The 17,958-nt window shown below is 44.5% G+C and overlaps 1 protein-coding gene across 3 annotated transcripts; it reads right to left on the bottom strand.

Moving 5' to 3' along the window:
• Positions 1–457: 457 nt before the first annotated feature.
• LOC125513163 (ARM repeat superfamily protein) lies at positions 458–16,554 on the bottom strand. Of its 3 annotated transcripts, XM_087529319.1 has the most exons (18): positions 13,827–13,876; positions 13,561–13,591; positions 12,410–12,528; positions 12,201–12,246; positions 11,894–11,966; positions 11,746–11,803; positions 11,231–11,326; positions 11,023–11,140; positions 10,228–10,494; positions 9,348–9,449; positions 8,822–9,179; positions 8,619–8,732; positions 7,808–8,439; positions 7,387–7,580; positions 6,109–6,328; positions 5,755–5,874; positions 4,579–5,346; positions 458–4,000 (listed from the first exon to the last, which is right to left on the bottom strand). In XM_087529319.1, exons 3-18 carry the CDS (start codon positions 12,466–12,468, stop codon positions 899–901), a joined length of 6,327 nt encoding a protein of 2,108 aa, XP_087385445.1. In that variant the 5' UTR covers positions 12,469–12,528; positions 13,561–13,591; positions 13,827–13,876; the 3' UTR covers positions 458–898. The 3 variants fall into 3 exon arrangements, with proteins under 3 accessions (XP_087385445.1, XP_087385444.1, XP_087385446.1); XM_087529318.1 differs by lacking the exons at positions 13,561–13,591; positions 13,827–13,876 and adding an exon at positions 16,297–16,554; XM_087529320.1 differs by having other exon boundaries at positions 13,561–13,919.
• Between the last annotated feature and the right edge of the window lie 1,404 nt (positions 16,555–17,958).

Below are 17,958 nucleotides of genomic sequence, written 5' to 3'. Positions count from 1 at the left end.
TTTATCAACCATTGTACATGCCCTAAGCCCCCTCCCTCACGGGCATGCCACGTGCCCCGCGCGCTGTGGCCCAACGCATCGCTGTCAAAAATAAGTAGCGTCTTGCATGTGATAGAGGAGCGGCGACAACAACGCGTTGATAGATTTAATGATTGTTCGATAGCCTTGAAATCTCGATGTAATTTTTATTATGTCTGAGATATTTTGTACTTTCAATGATCTTTTATAATAGATTTGATCTTTTTGTAAAAAGAAAAGGAGAGGGTATAGTAGGATGATGGATAGAATAAAACTGCATACAGAGTGCGCTTTTTTTTCTCCTCTGGCTTTGTTGAGAGGCCACTGTTGAACCCATTTAAATTTCTTTACAAACACATCGCATGCAAAAGCTCTGAATACTGTGAGCTTGTAACTCCTCAGAGGTAATCACATGAAAAAATAACAAGGCAGGAAAAGATAGATCAAGGGTCCAACACATGCAGTTCCGCTGCATTTGGGATTACCATCATCGTTTCACAAAGCAAAAGATAACAAAAATGGGAGATTTACACATGCATGCATACTGCTCCAGCCAGCCAAAACAAGGAAGAGAAAACAAAAAAAAAAACTTTGTACACTGAGCTCAACTAGAGTCTACAGCTAACATCCATCCATATATCATCAACTCCGCAGCAAGGCCTTACGCGTCCGGCCGCAGGATATGTAAATACAAGTTTCAAAATTCAAAATTTTAGTTTGCCCAGTTCCAAAGCTCATCCAACTGTCGCCTGGGATGCGCCTCATCAAGCCCTCCCTCAGGTGAACCAACCATCTTTAGCTCCTATAGATAGATGACCAAGCCACATTGAGTTGACAAACAACAACAGCATGATCCTGCGCTGCAATGCCAGCGCGCCTGCTACCCGATGTTGGCCACGAACGGCACCAGGCGCTTGTGGTCCCGCTTGCGGCCGAGGGCGCAGGTGTCCAGGACGCGCCCGAGCAGCAGCCGGGTGTTCTGCAGCGCCACGTCCCGCGTGACCAGCCCGGTGTCCACCGGGGCGGCGACGCCCTGGGCCGCCATCATGGACCCGAACCCTGACCCGGCGGCGTACTGGAGCGGCCCGCTCCGGGCCTTGAACGACGACTGCGGGAGCAGCATCCTCTCGAGCACCTTCTCACCCGTCATCATCCCGTGGCTGCCACCGTTCTCGCCCGACAGCCCCAGGCTGTCGTCGCTGCCGGCCGTGCCGCCGCCACCACAGCTCCGCAGCAGCGCCTCCAGCACGTTGAGCGCCTCAGCGCACAGCGCGCTCTCAACAAGCTGCGACACCACGTTGTACACCTGGGGGATCTGGGACGGGTCCACGGGGGTCTGCTGCAGCAGCGACTTGAGCATCAGGAGCACCACCCGCTGGTAGTCCAGAGGGCCCCTCTCCAGGAGCCTGAGGAGGTGCCCAAAGGCCAGGGACGAGTGCTTCGGGAACCACTCGGCGCAGATCGGCGGCGAGGCGCGCGCGAAGAGGTCTTCCAGTGAGATGATTTCCCCGTAAGAGTATGCTCTGAAGACCTCGGCTAGGACATGAAGAGATTTCACACGGCACCATCCTGAGATATTGGATGCCACATAGTAGGCCTTCTGGTTCTGTTCTTGTAGAGGCGAAGCTGACCCAAGGGAAGATACGTCCTTGGTGAGCTGCAACCCGAGCCATGGGAGCAGACCTGTGATGTGCATCAGCAGCCTTGTCTCGGGATTCCCAAATATAGAATCGCATGTGGGTATCGTGATCCTGGATAGCACCTCGATTGCAGACCCATGGCTGGCGCTAGACATGAGCCCTTTCAGTACCAGTGGCTGCACGCCTTCAAAATCAGGGACCTTGCCGGTCTCAGTGACAGACAGCAGCCTCTCTGAGGTAGTCCTTGACTCCAGCCTGTGGAGGTCGCTTATATACCCATTGACGTCGAATTCATCACGGGGCATGCTGGAGAGCAACACATTTTCAGTTGTCCGGTCACGGAAGGTCAAGCGATCAATCACCCTACAGAACAATTCAAGCACTTGGCAGTAGATGTGGACAAAGTCGGTATGCATCAGCGCAACACAGCCCCAGAAGAGCTGCGGGTAAAGTATCACCTTCTCAGGCTCCATGTTCTCGACCATGACTTGCAGTGTCAGCAAGTTCTCCATTGCAAACCCCAGAACAGACGGGACGGGGTTACCCAAGCATCTGTGGACGCACCTCAGAAGCAATACGCAGCTATCACTCTTGACACTAGGACGTAGAGCACGATATATCTGGTGTGATCGACAGGCCAGGTGACGGGATGTGCACTCCATGGCCCACTTAAGTGCTTCAGCACCCCAAGTCTCACGAAGATCCCCCTGGAAGAAAATTGCACTGACCATGCTTTGTACGAGTGCTGACAAGAGTGAAGTGCTAGGAAGCTCAGTACGGACAAGGGTAGGATCCTCGTTCTCCCACATCAGGCTGCCTCTTTTCGACTGGATGTATTTTATCAAGCTCACCACATGCTGCTTATTCTCCCTTTCACTGCTCTCAACCTCATACAGTTCAAGATGCCGGCCAGCAAGCGAGTAGAGGAGATTCACGAGCAAATCCTGGCAATGCTCAAGCACAATGTCCTCCGAGCTATCCATTGAAACACACGTGACATGGAACAACAGAGGCAAATTTTCACGGAAGTCCTCGTCATTTTCATATGCAATTTCAGCGAGGAGAATCAAAGCTATGTCGGCACGTGAAAGCAAGTGCTGGTGCCCCTGTAATGCAGATTGGAGCTCATTAGCATTAATCCCATGAATTCCACTGCCCCCTTGATGCAGAAATTCATCATTTGAATTTGGGGTATCAAAATAGTAGTCACCACTATCCCTGGAAACATGACGGCTCCTCAGATGACCAGCCGAGCTTCGGACACCCATCAACGGCCCTGACATGTTCATTAACGCTGGAAGGAGCTGGCCTGACCGGCCTGTAGTGGGGTTTGGGATGTTGGTCACCTCCGGGGCCAATGGGCTCAATGGGCCAGACACACTTCGTCCAGTGACTGTCGATGTCCGCCAGCTCAAGTTTCCGCTGACATTCCTGATTGCGCCATCAAGAGAACCACGGACAAGCAGAGGAGACATGTGAGGCTGGCTATCAATTACTGATGATACCTGAGAGGTAGTAGGTCCTTGAGAGAACTCCAACACAACATTTGCAGAAGCATCAAACTTCCCGGGCCTGATTGGTTCCTCGGTCTCTTCAAGCATTCTCTGAGATAACTCACAGACCAAATGATCAATGGTCTGCTGTGGGCAAATTCGAGCTAGGTATAGACTGACACGCTTGGCAACTGAGAAGTAGGTAGCAAATGCACCAGTGATCTCTGCTGATGGATTGGCATCGCAGTCCTCTATCCCTCTGGTAATCAAGAAGTTAAGCACAGGGATAATATTGCGAGTATTGCTAGCAACGGTGCTCCATAGTTTCTCAATCTCATCAGGAAACTGATCACCATGCTTCCATGTCACGTAATAAAGACTTTTCAGCAATCTCTCACTCCACCCAGACTCCTTTAACCTCACAAAGTTGAGATTTTCTATCCAAGGAGCCATGCATGTGAGCACCTGATGCTGTGCTATAATGTCCACTGCGTCAAGCTGGCGCTGCATAATTTCCTCGCATAGATGCTCACTGAGTTCAGGATGGTCCTTGGCGAGCTTTGAGGACAGCTTGTACTGGAATTGTTGGTAGGAGTCTGGAAGGTTGCCAACAACAGATGCCCGATAATGTCCAATGCCATCAGCATCATCTTCAGCCCATTCACGGAGAGAGAGTGTCTCCAGCATCTGGAGGGCACTGTCACGGATCAGTTTTGTTTGATCGACCACCTTGTAGAGGATCAAGCTCAAAAGTCTCTGGATCTCACATTTTGGAATTTCTTGACGCATGTAAACTTCAGCCAGAACACTGAAATACCCATCCGCTATTGCAGCGTCTGGAGAATAGCACTGCAAAGATCAACAGATGATTGAAACCATCAATTTAACAGTGATGGCAAGCAATGCTGTAAAAACTATAAGCGTAACATCCTAGAAGGAAATAACCAAGAATGACTAAAAAAGGGACAAAAAAGGAAAATGAAATACGAAACAGCTCAAGTTTAGGGTATCCCCTGAATTATCTGAGTTCCTAGACACTTTTATATCTTCCATAGTAGCTTAAATCCTATTGTACTTTATTCTGCCCCCCCCCCCCCCCCCCCCCCACCCAAAGGGGCAAAATGTCCCTGCTCTTGGTAAATAACTTTCCCTTATTAATTCAACACGGTAGGAGCCACCCTCTCCTGCTGTTTTCTCTTCAGAAAAAATATATGAGTAGCACCATCCTAAGCTGAACATGATTAATCAACAAGATAATGGTCACCAAAGAATTAATAGACCAGTTTGAGAAGAGAACATCAACATGAATATACAAATGCAACTAAATGGCTAATTTAAAGAACACACAATGTGTACCCAGTGCAATTAGTTCACTTGTTGCCACACAGTCAGAAAGTATAAGACATAAAAACAGAAGCAGAACTTACCTGGTCTATGCAAGCAGGGAACAAATCCAAGTTTGTCTGCAAAATATTCTTCAATGCAGTTTTCGCTAAGAGAACTCGAAACTGACTAGCCTTTTGCTTGTCCTTCCCACCAAAGCGTCCTCCATCGGTATGCTTCGAATATGATGGTGTTCGAGGATCTACTGGTGAATGCCCAAAAGGTGCTCTCAGAGCTGGTTCCCCGAACAAGCTATTGATCCACAATATTACACGACCTGACATCTTTCTAGCATTATCATCAAAACAAGGACCATAAAGCAAAGAAGCAATAGCATGCATGGAAGCCCAATTGATAGCTTCCAACTGCTCAGCCATTTCCCTGTCAAATGCAAGCTTGTCGAGTGATTCCCTTGACCTATTATGTTGAGTGGCTTTATATCGCTCAAGTTCACGGCGATAATCAGTGCCGCCTTCCTGCCCCCATGAGCTGCCAGATTCATCACTCCAGTTAAGGAGAAGATCGAAAAGTTTCTTACGTATTCTGTTGTCAAACCTCTCGGACCTTGCATCAACAAACTCGGGAGCTAGATATCTTATGACAGATGCTAATGCATATCGGAGAGGCTGCACATCCTGAAAGCCATCAGATGATGACATGTTGATTTGGCGGTATGTTTCTTCAATAAACTTTAGAAAATGTAAACGGAGAACAGGCTTCCGAATAAGCATCCCAGGCCAAATCTTTTCAGCTATCATTCGATGTATGTTTGCAACATGAGTGCGCAGATCCTCACGGCGGGACCTAGGATTCTGCAGACGCAAACACATAAGAAAATAACTACAGTGAGAGAGCATACATTATTATGCCTATTTTAAATGTTGATGTGCTAGTTCTTGCATACAGACTAATGCAAAAAAATAAAAATACAAATGATATGTGCATTTTACTATATTTTAACTAATAAGTTAGAATATTGGGCATGGAATATGGCCAAAGAGAAATGAAAGAGCTTATTAAGCTACATAGCTATGTAAAGTCAACTGAATCAAATAAGATATGTCATCAGAGAAGCAAAGGTCAAGTTTCGCTGAAACAGGAAGGTCTACCAAATAATTGACCTCTTGAGTGAAGATGTTTAAGGAATAAAGAGGCAGTGACTTCAATGAATCCAACAATTTAACCACTACTGATATTGGAAGAAGGTAAAGCCGATGTACCTTCCATTTTGATTTTCCTTCAGTTTCTGATGAAACATCCTCAAGAAAAAATGCAAGTTCACCAAACATGATTTCACATACTTCTAGATGTGAGTGCCCAAGTGCAGCCGTAGCAGCAAGCTGCAGAAACAAAAATAAACCAAAAGGATAAGTTAATTCATGTACTGATGCCATAATCAACTAATCATGTACTATGTTGAAATGCTTGACTGAGATTCAATATACAGAAAAATGGCATTGATACTTTAATCCATAGTCTGTTAGCTCATGATTGTCCCACAAAAGTCATTATAGTGCAAAACTAGAGTAATATGCAAGGTGGAGTTTGAACGCTTGGAAAAATAATCATCTTACTGCATATCCTTCTGAACCATGGCGCAACGATGGGAAAATTGTATGGAAGATGTCTCTCGCTGCTTTGGGGACGAATTCTTTGTTATCAGGTGGGCAAGAGCATGCAAATGTTGCATATATCAACCACTGGTCAAGCTTGGCCTCAGAATCTTGTAATTGCTGAGACTTTCCACCTAGCTCGGAGGGAGTGATTTGATCAAGTCTCCTAACAACTTCTAATCTGTTGAGTCATGAAAGAAAGTCAATAAGATGCCCAGCCAAATTGTCAAATCAATGCAGAAATCTGAGTTGTTTAAGCTCTAGAATGATAGAATGAAGAGAAAAAGGAAAGAAAGAAGCAAGGTCACATTGATCATTGCTCTTGGTAGTGACAGAAACTGACATTGATCCTTGACCTTGATAGAGGCAGAAAACAATGGTCTACGAAGTAAGAGAAAACCCTGACTTCTCATCAATTCTTCGCATGCCCACACCATAATAACATAACATATTTCAACACTCAACCATCTTAGTGGAAACTTAAATAAAAGCTAATCGATATTTCAAACGACTCAAGCTCTAAGCATTACACGATCACAGAAGAACACTAGTTCTGATATTACCAAACTGTACAATGCATCTTTAGTATTGGTTTCTCACTTGACCATCAAATTCAATAAAAGGACATATTAAATTTTTACACTATATAGTATATTTGTATTTATAAGCTAGTTAAAGAAATATAAAGTCCTCTGCAGCAACACATTCCTATGCTAGTTTGCATAAACAAATTCAGTAAATAAACCAAAGTCAAGGGCATGTGTCTCTATTGGGTGTCTCAAGAATAAACAAATTCAGTAAATAAACCAAAGTCAAGGGCATGTGTCTCTATTGGGTGTCCCAAACTCTCCATCTAAAAAGGTTTTAACACAACTGGTCAAACTCCCCATCTAAGGAGGTGAGCTTCTACTCCAAATTTCTTGCTAACAGAATTCAGAAAGAAAAGAAGCCCTACTGTAGTGTTTCCATAGTGCAGAGAAGCCTCAGCATAATCGAACACACAACAGAAAACCGACATGGGAAAAAAATCAACTAGCATATTAACAAACTAAACCATATATACAACAACAACTCTAAGGCGCAAGCGCACAAGATTATGAGAGACTGCAACCATGTGGTACGGAATAGGGTACCGACTTGTAATTATTCTGTCTGCATGAACGATATAACGGATAACATGATCACACTTTTCTTACAAAATATATACAAAGAAATCCAGAAGAAGACCGGAGTTCTTGCCTTGCAACATGCACAGAGGCAGGACAAAGTTCAGCCGCATATTTCACAATTTCACTCAGGTAGCGGGCCCATCTACTTTTATCAGCGCTCTCCAAGATGGATTGAAGTGTCACATCAGAAGGGATGGGATCCATCTCACGTCTCAGATCATAAGGTCGCCCTGGATCCCAATAACAGCTCTGAACAATGTCTTCCTGCAAAATTATAAATATTTACTTATGTGGTCAAGCATGAAAAGGTTCAATGACAAATTTCAAGGCTCTGTTTGGAATGTGCGGGTATAGGAAGCCGCGAGAATATTAGAGGAAAGAAACATTGTAACTAAATATTTTACTTTCAATTAAAAATGTTGCAACTCAGACAAGTCTTCTGACAGCTCAAAAAAACTTAAATCCAACAAGCCGTGATATAAGGAACTCACCCCATTTTCCTCTATGATGTCAATGATAAATATTGGTTCTGGTTCAAGTCTCAGTTTATTGTCGCCTTCATTTGCTGAGTAATCTCTCAGATCATTCTTTAGAGATCGAACACATCGCAATAACTCCAGAGCTGTAAGCCGTATTTGAACATCAGCAGAGCTGAGAAATACAAGACCAACCGCATCCATTTCCGAGGCACGGAATTCAGATATATCTTTGGACCTATGAAAAGGAGATGATCTCTGTAGCGTATCGCCTCCTAGACTAGAACGTTTAAAACTTTGCATATCTTTTGCCAGAAGTTCCTCAGAGAGGCAAGCTCTCCACAACCGCATAAGCTCTACTAGGCGTCCCAGTGAATTGAGAATCAAAATAGGGAACTCATCGGGGAGTTTCAGGATAAAAGTAGCCATTCCTTTCAGCACAGCAAACCGACGATCAGGTAGAAATCGCACGATCCTGTTCAAAACTAGCACGGCTTCTTCACGGACAACAGGGTCAATACTTGTTACATGTTGAGGTATAATCTCAGTCATTCTATCATTGCGCCCCACCTCTTCTATCAAGTATGGTATACATTTAAGCACAGATCTGAAGAGTGATCCCTGAGATTTATCCTTTGTTACGTTATCTGAAAATATGATATTAGAAATCAGGGGTAAATATAGCAAATGGATTAAAGTATTTGCTGCTCTCTTTAACAATTTTCATTATCAGTATGCTCCAAAATAAATACATAGAAGCAATAGCACTTGGCGGTATTTTGAACATTTGCTACATATGATGAATTGATGATAAGTAGCAACATACCAATTGTAGCCTTCGATGATGTAAGAAGGGCTAGGCTATAAGCCTTGCTACAAGACCTTAATATTGACTCGATGGCTGACTTGACTTTTGGAACATAGTGGCCAATGCCATACACTGAAAATACAGAGTAAATGTATTGCTTACCATACTGTCACAAAATAATTAAGTTCTAAAGACTTATACGACTGCCAAAACCATGTTACCTTGGAAAACATCCAGGCCAATTTGTTGATTTGATGGAGAAACAACAATCTCAAGCAAAGCCCTAAGGCCAACAACCTTTGCTTCACTAAGACTATCTGGTTTCAACAGTTCAAGTATCATATGATTCATTGCAAAATCCAGGTTGCTCTCAGCCAAGGTCACACAAAACTCAACAAGTTTATCATGCTGGACATCTTGAGTCAGTAATCCTTTCTTCAACACGGTCAGCAATTGAGAGGTCACACTGTCTAAATAGTCCCAAACTTGATTTCTGGGCTGATAATCTGCATAAACGTTTACATAAAATTTTACCAGCCGGTGTAGACAATCTAGTGCCATTGATCGATGATTCTTATCCTGTGCCATAAACAGCCAATCAGATGTATGCTTCATGCAGCACAAAGGAAGAATGCAAGTTCATAAATCAGAATCTCTATTGTAAAGAAAAAGAACAATACAAAATATTGATCAGTAAGACAGTATGAGATGATAATCTTGTTCTCATAATGTGTAGACATAAATTACCTTAAGATACTTATACAGGATCTCCAAATGCTGAGAGAAGTTAATGTTGAACGTCTGGGAATCACCAAGGCAAAGAAAAAGAGTGACCAGTGGAAATCCAACCTGCAAAGAAGATTCAGCATCAAATATGAATAGGAAAATATGTGGTGCAACAACAAGTCAGAAACCAGCATGTCACGAAAATAATGAGTGAGAGGAGTTTATTGCCGGAATTTAGGGATGCAAATTTGGAACCTACAGGGTACCCTTCGGCCCTTCTTAGTTCAACCAAATGAACTAACTTTCAAAAGTGAGGTGAATTCTGAAAGTTTAGTTGATTTAGTTGAACTAAGGAGGGTCCGAGGGTACCCTGGAGGTTCCAAATTTGCATCCCTACCGTAATTCATCCACAACAGTTGAAACAACTTAATCCACACATAACCAAAAAAACACAATTCGTTAAATTTACAGGACAATTTTTAAAAATCTCAGTCCTGTGTCATTAAATCCTCATGCCAGCAAGCAAATAAACATGTAAAAACATTTGAATAAACTGAGTGATTATATTGATTAAGGAGTAAAATAAAGAGTTTAGGACCATTTATGGAATCTAATATTTCTTCCAATTGAGAAGGTGGTGATCGCTATCTAAGATAAAAACAGGAAAAAAAAACACTTGTGGAAACTGGAAAGTAAGAAGTGTGAAGACAATGTTCATAATAAGAAAGTTGCCACTTTCTGGGCATAAAATAAGAAACTGAAGGTAGGTCAAATTTGTGAGGTACCAAAGTGATCAACAGCAAGAAGATTAAGAAATGAAACCAACACATACAATTTTTTGTACAAATATGGAAGCTCAACTGTTCAAGTATAAAATTAAAATAAAATGTCATCAACTTACAGCAATATGTTTGCTCTGCTTATCCATCCAATACATGAGCTGCCCTCTTATTCGAGTAACAGCATCATACCAAAGTGACAATGCAGGCTCCACACCTAGTGGAGGCCAATGATTTTTGCCTCCCTCGGCAAGTGGGGCCAGTATACTTGAGAGCATGTTGCACAAAGCATGTTGCAGTTCACTCTTTCTCTTGTTTGGAGGTCGATTTAGAGGATTTGCTTTTGCGATGAAGGATACCGAAGCATTGAGCCCACCCTCCGTCTTCACCTGGACAAATAAATTAAGGGAACATACATAAGCCATCATAAATTTTATGATATAGATGCAGCATACATGCCAGAAACAAAATGGAGGCATTCCATGCAGCCTTGTTATCCAACAAAAAAGTCAGAGGATGAACGAATGGAGTATAGATCCTTCTTGTGTAAGTGAATATGCTTTTATTTGGAAACAAAATTGTGCAGAACGAAGGGGCCTCCTGGATTATGGTGGGGGGAGGGGGGGGGGGGGGGGGGGGAGTCAGTGTGTACATGTAGAACAGTAGAAACGTACATGATTCAGATGCATCTAGGGATTGCTCATGTTACGGTTTGGTTAGTGGAATTGGAGCACAGTAGCATACTAGGGAATTGAATTCTTAGGAAGTTCCTGTATTTTTTTCCAATAAATGAAACGGGTACAACATGTTTCTATATGTGATGCCAGAATATATCACATTGGCCATGTCATGCACTTTGAATCCTTATGAACTGGAACAAATATTGAAATAATTAAGTGGTCTTTGTATAATCATACCCCCAGTTTGAGGTAGCGCATCCCATTAATAATGTTGAGTGTCTCACTTCTAGCAACAGGAGTATCAACACGGCGATTATTAAGCTCAATAAAAAACCTCTCAGTCACAGAACTAAACCTGCATGAATAATCAGTTTTCTCAGTAACTTAAGACAGAGAGATAGATGTTCCCCTGATCCATGGCAGTAGGACACATTAAGAAACGTACCTGATACGTGATAAAGCTCCTAAAAGTTGAGCAACATGATCTAAAAGGAGACCTCGCAGATCAACCAATGAAGGATAGTCTACTTGGCTAACAACCCTGGAGAAGGCAAATAAGGTAGGGAGGGGCTCAGCATCCACAAGTACATAAGTTTCCTTCTCTCTTTTAGGGTAATAAGTTTCCTTTTTATGGCACATGTAAAACAAATTGAGGAACTTGGCACATGTAAACAAAATAAGACAGCATATAGGTGTTGCATACATATAAGTATTATTTATGTGCTGTTCCAATGCTCAAACAATCAGCCGAGTAGCCTATTAACTGGCTGATTGGATGGTTACCAAGTCGAATTCAGCATATTCAATGCATTTTGTTAATTTTTAAAAAGGGAAAGTTTTTGCTCATTTGCTAAGAATTGGATGTTCAATGTCAGCATTCTGCTTTAAGATTGCACAAGCTGGTATTGCCATGATCTTACCATACAAGAAACTGCATTTAAGAAGGCAGTAAATTCTCACCTGTCTGCATTAATTAGCCAATCGAATACGAAACTTTCCAAGCCATTCCAAAGTTTCTCTGGGCAAAATAACGCATAAGTTAGCCAACTATGTTTAAAATAATTAACTACGCAAAGACCTCACACAAACAACAGCAAAAGGAGATAACCTGTGATTCCCTCCTGTGGGCAATACTCAGCAAATCGAATGCAGGCTGAGCTGAATATGCACTCGACAGCAAGCTGGGTAAAGGAAAGGGAAATCCATGAATATTTTAGACAGGGGAATGCATTTTAAAATGTGTAGGGAAAGACCAAGTTTGACAGATCAAGGATAAAAAAGTTTGTTAGTGACAACCTCTAACTATAAGATGATCTACGGAATGCATATCTGGTGATGTTCATTGAGCACACAACCTACAGTGGAAGAGAATATGGTTCTTTGTAACGAAACCAGATGGTCGGTTGATAACAGACCTTCTTTTGGTATGTTGAGGCATCATGGGCACCTTTTGGTGATTCACTGCAGAATAATGGTGTACAAAACTTCAGTAAAAAGTACAAGACTGCAGAGTTTCTAGAGTGGGAGTAAGCAACAAAGCTGAAAGCTCGGCGTAAAATAAATTGAAATCTTAAAGACTACCAGGTTGGAATTTTTTGAAGAGTTACAATGTCAATCAGCGTACCTTTCTCTCCACCGAAGAAGAGCTTCGAGAAGAGGTAGAGGTGTGTGCCTTGCAACCATGGCAAGTGAATCAAGTACTTGCTCGTAGCTTGGGTCAGATGGCCGTAGGTATTGTCCATCCTGCTTATTTAGAAAGAAAGAAAAATTAGTGTTGCATTATAGCATTTTCTCTGCAAACATAACACATGGCATCATGCTGATCTGGATGGTAAAGAAAGAAATGCCTAACGTTTCAACAGCGGAATGCACAAATGTAGTAACTCTTCTATGCTTTCCAAAAGAGCGAAAGGCAGAAATCCTAAAGCACGACTGTGAATTGGGCGGTGCGGTGAAATGCACATTGCAACAGACCCCAGTAATGATAACTACACAGTTACAAGAAACCGGCACCCCGAAACAAACAGCGGTACGCCCACGACAGACCGAATAGTCAATGCTCTACGATACCAGCATACACGAAAACATGGTGCAAACACATGACATCGGTAATAACCAGCGCATACAAGCAGGAGTAATAAAACCCAACTTTTTTTCGTAAACGTCTAAGCGGGTAAATCGGATGCGCCGCAACGGGCCGAGAGGCGATACCTCTGGAGCATTGATCAGACCTTTGTGACCCAACTGATACCGAGCATTTCCACCATGTGGGCAGGAGGAGGAAGTGCACATAGGTTAGGTCATGAGCTAAACCAAACTCAACCACGGCACGACGAACCGAGTAATCCATGTTCTCCATACCAGCACAAGCGAACAGCGCCGCAGACGCATGGTACCGGTTATAGCCAGTGCGTCAAGCGCAGGCAAGAGCGACTAAAACCCCAGCATTTCTGGGCGCGCATGCCGCGGCGGCGCATCAGGGCCGAGATGCGACGCTTCAGAGCATTGGTAAACCCGATAGCATTTCCTCCGTGTGTGCAGGGGGGCGCGTACACATACAGGTTAGGTCAGAAGCGAAATCTAATAAAATAAATTCAACGGCGTCGGCCTGCCGTGGCGACGCCGGCAGGCCAGGCGACCCACAGCCCAACCGGACTAATCAAGCGAACCCTACGCGGCGGCGAAGGTGGTGCGGCTCTCGTTGACCTCGCGCGCGAATGGGGACGGACGGAATCGGGGAACGCGGGAGGGGGACGGTGGGAAGGGGGGCGTCACCTGGGCCTGGGCGGTCTCGATGCGGCGGCGGGCGAGCGGGAGGAAGCGGGCGAGGAGGGAGTCGACGATCTGCCGGGCGGCGCCGCCCGCGCCGGCGTCGTGCGGGGAGGAGGTGGAGGAGAAGGCCCCCGCGGCATGCGGCGTGGGGGGCAGCGGCGGTGGGTAGGAGACCCCCGCCGCCGCGAGCGCCGCGGCGGCGGCGAGGTGGTGGGAGGTGCGCGGGGTCGCCAGCTCGCCGGCCCGCCCGCCCGCCGAGATCGCGTCGGAGGCGCCGCGTCCGTCCCTCCCTTCCCCTCTCCTCTCCGTGCTCCACTGTCCGCCTGTCAGAGGGAGCCGAGTGTGTGACCCAACCCTCCTCCCTAATCTTGATCGATTGGGTTACTGTCAAGGGTAACAACACTCCACTCACTTAAAACCATATGATATGATATGGTCTTATGTGTTGTAATTGTTGTTGATTGATGTGCTCCTCCAATGGCAACAAGAATAAATCATCTTGCCATTTAAATTAAGTGAGTATTGATTGCTTAATTCCCTTGCTTGAAAAGAAATAACGCGCATTTCCGTCTGGATCATGCTTGGGATGAGCTGGATTACCTAGGCCCGGGCTCTAATGACTTGCCCCTTTTCAAAAGAAAAAAATGATTCAGATGAATCCTGATCCTAATTAGGTAACTCTGATGCTGAAAAGGAGAGCATGACGACAAACCAACAACGAAGTTTGTCGTTGTCCGAGTGCCCAAAATGTAGAGACAATCACGGGCATGAGCTTTGGAGACTACGAGTTGCTGGCGGCATGCAAATGTCGAGCGTGTCTGGAGGCCACTGGCAGCAGCGTACCTTTTGGGAGCGGGGAAGGGCGGGCTCGTCAACGCTCGTGTCGGTCTAAATTAGCGGCAGTGGCAACACTCTGACGCCTGGTGTAAGGCGAAGGGCAGAACAGGAGATTGAGAGAAGGAAACATAGCCTTTTGTAGATGGTGAGACCGTGGACTTGATCGTCGGGTACGGACTAGAAAGGGAACAACTTGAAAGAGTTGAGGAGGATGCGAGGTGAGGTGAGGCGAGGGAACATGAATGGAAGGTATGCCACCGCGTAAATAGATTCAATGACAGCCAATCGCATTGCAAACTTAATGAGAAATAAATAAAGGCAAATGAAGGCGTGATGTGACGTAGCCACACAGTGGACAGGGATGGTTTGTGGACTACTATGGGATTCAGCCAGTCACTTCAATATTTGCAACAACAAAAAAATTAAAAATCGTCTATAATTCACCCCTGAACGGCCTAAGACCACGAACTAATGGCATCCCAACATGGTTGGTTCGTTTCCTCTATATCTTCGTAAGTGTGCATCTTTGGTCATGATGTCTCCCGCTTCATACGCACATATCATGATCGTTTTATCCTCCTGAATCTTTAGTGAAGCAAGAAAGCAATGGATGACTGAACGGTAATGGCGAAGCGTGCAAGGCGCATACGTTGGGGCGAGATGCAAGAGCACCACTGCCTTAATCATCTCATCCAATTCAGGTACTCCCTCCTTCCATCTATATAGGGCCTAATTCGTTTTTTAAGACCGCCTTTGACTATTGACAAAATTAATAGTACATGACATGCACAATGTGAAAATTATATCATTGAAAGCTCCTTTCACACACGAATTTAACGGTGTGCTTTGTGTAAGTTGTATGTCATATATTATTGCTCTAATATTTGGTCAAAGTTGGCCTCAAAAAACGCATTAGGCTCTATATAGATGGAAGGAGGGAGTATGATTTCTCATCTTTTTTAATTCTAAATGCAAATTTACTTCTGCAAAGTTTAAATAAGTTTAAATGAGAGTTTAAACTTTAAATTTTAAACTAAGAATTGATAAATTGAACTGGTTGGTTATTAGAGATTCGTTTCAAGCGACAAATAATAAATTATTTATTTTGTTGTACAATTATTGCAAAATAAGGAGAACCAAGGCACTGCGTCACTTTTTCTCAAATATGCCTCCTTTGGTTTACAAAAAAATTGTAACAATTTGAAAGGATAAACTTGTAGGAACAATTCCTTTGAAACCCTTTGGTTTGTTGGAATAGCATCTTATTCATGAATAGGATAGCATCTTATTCCTGAATAGGATAGGATCCAAAAGAAAAGTTAGCCTAGATCCAATGGAAAAAAGCTTACCCTATATGAACCAAATGACATGTCTTTTTCTATAGGATTTATGATACATGTCATCTCACTTTCTTGTAGTTCTTTATAACGCATGTTTTTTGTAGCTTTTGTGTTCCTTCGAGTTTGGTCAAGGTTGTAGGCACTTGTACTAATATTTTGATTGTTGGATCCATGAATTTGTGTATTTTCTACCACGTTGGCCTATCGCGGCAACACTAGTAGGTCAAGTGACCCCCGTCAAATCAGACTAATCAAGCGACCAATGCACGATGAGGTTGTCGTTGACCTCGCACACAAATGTGAGCGACCAGATCTGGAATGCGAGAGGCAAAGAGAGCGGCCAGATCTGGAAAGCGAGGGACAAGGGAGCGGCCAGATCTGGAAAGCGCGGCCATACCTGGAAAGCAAGAGACAAAGGGAGCGACCAGATCTGGAAAGCGAGGCCAGATCTGGAAAGCGCGGCCAGACCTAAAAAGCGAGAGACAAAGGGAGCGGCCAGATCTGGAAAGCGCGACCAGATCTGGAAAAGCGAGAGACAAAAGGGAGGGACACTAGGGGGTACCTGGGCCTGGGCGATTTCGATGCGGCGGCGGGTGAGCGAGAGGAAGCGGACGAGGAGGGAGTCGACGATCTGCCTGGCGGCGCCGTCGTGCGGGGAGGAGTCTGGCATGTCTAGAGTGAAGGGGAACTGGGGCCAGTAGGGGACCCCCGTCGTCGCATCAACGAGGTGGTCGGAGGAGCACGGGGTCGCCATCTCGCTCGCCCGCCGAGATCGTGGCAGAGGCGCCGCGTCACGTAGACCCCTCCCTTCCTTCCCGTCCCCTCTCCTCTTCGTGCTCCACCGTCTATCAGATCCAAGTTTGTGAGACTATGTGCCTCTGCCTGGTTAGGTCAATCTTAAAACACTCCACTCACTAAAACCACACAGTCCACACACCCCCCCTTTATGACTCAACCCCTCCCACATTGTATTTTTGCACCCACCCCCTTGGGTTCACCTTTTTTGTTTCTTAACTCAATGGGTCTCAAAAAAAAAACTTACCAATATCTGAATAGATCAAATATTTTCTTCCCTTTCCACCCCCACGCATCCCCTACCTTCCCCATCATATGGCCATCAGGCTGTGAGCACGCGTGGCATCGAGCGAAGTAATCTAGATTGCCATTGGGAGAGACTCGTCCTCCAAGTCATCGTCGGCTCCTTCTGCCAGGAGCGGCGTGCTGGAGCCAACGTCGTCCTCTCAGCTCGCATGAGTGCGGGATGCATATAAGGTGTGCGGTCGTCTGAAGTGCATTTACACTGTCGCGGGGACGACGCATCGACAATGCCTTCAGAGGGATCGCCGGTGGCATGCAAGCCGCGTCAGTCGCCACGGGCACCGAAGTAATTTCCTCTTCTCTCCTTGAACAATCTCTATCCACGATCATGGGCTCGTGGATCCTAGATCTTTGCCACAAGTGCAGCCTCTGCATCGAGCTTGCGGGAATCGATCATCCGCCTCCTCTAATCATTGTTCGCTTCCACTCGCTGGATACCTATATGAGTTGTGCACTTTTTGTCGTTGCCACCACGTGCGTACTGCAACAAGATCTACCAGGTATCTCCACCCTCCCCATTTTCACCACTACCACCGTCCATCACACTATGAGGATACCTTCTTATTTCAGTAACTAGTCACTTCAATACCATAACCAAAAATTAGGTTCGCTTTTGCATTCAAGAGAATGGCCCAGCGAACTGATCTTCACCTTTAGAGGACATGGTTTGGCTCTTTGTGACGAGTCATGTGACCCTTTATGTTTCTAACATTTTTCTTTTCATAAGCCGCAACTGCTGACAATCAGATACATGAAGAAATGAATGGCCCTGTATGAGATAGTTTTTTCCATTGTTGGTGAGACTGTTGGCTTCATAAATGAAATCATGAGGCATCATGGAGCTAGATGAATGCCATAATGAAATCATAATGCTTCATAATGACGCTAACAAAAATACTTTCAGCATTAATATGGGAAACGTGGGATTCAAACCCGCATGTCTATGCCGTCAGCCTAAGACTTGGCCCAATAACCACTGGAACAAGATCACATAGTTGTCTACAATCCGAAAATGGTGCTATTTAACAATTCTTTTAGTACAACATTAACATATATTCTGTACCCATATAAATCATTTGAAAAAAGAAAACATAAATTTGAAATAAAAAACATATATTTGCTATAA

This window comes from Triticum urartu, chromosome 6A (genome assembly GCF_056163025.1).
Source record: "Triticum urartu cultivar PI428250 chromosome 6A, HENAU_Tu73, whole genome shotgun sequence".
NCBI lineage: Eukaryota > Viridiplantae > Streptophyta > Magnoliopsida > Poales > Poaceae > Triticum > Triticum urartu.
The sequence above is the reverse complement of the archived record's forward strand: the minus strand, read 5'-3'. Positions and strand labels throughout refer to the sequence as shown.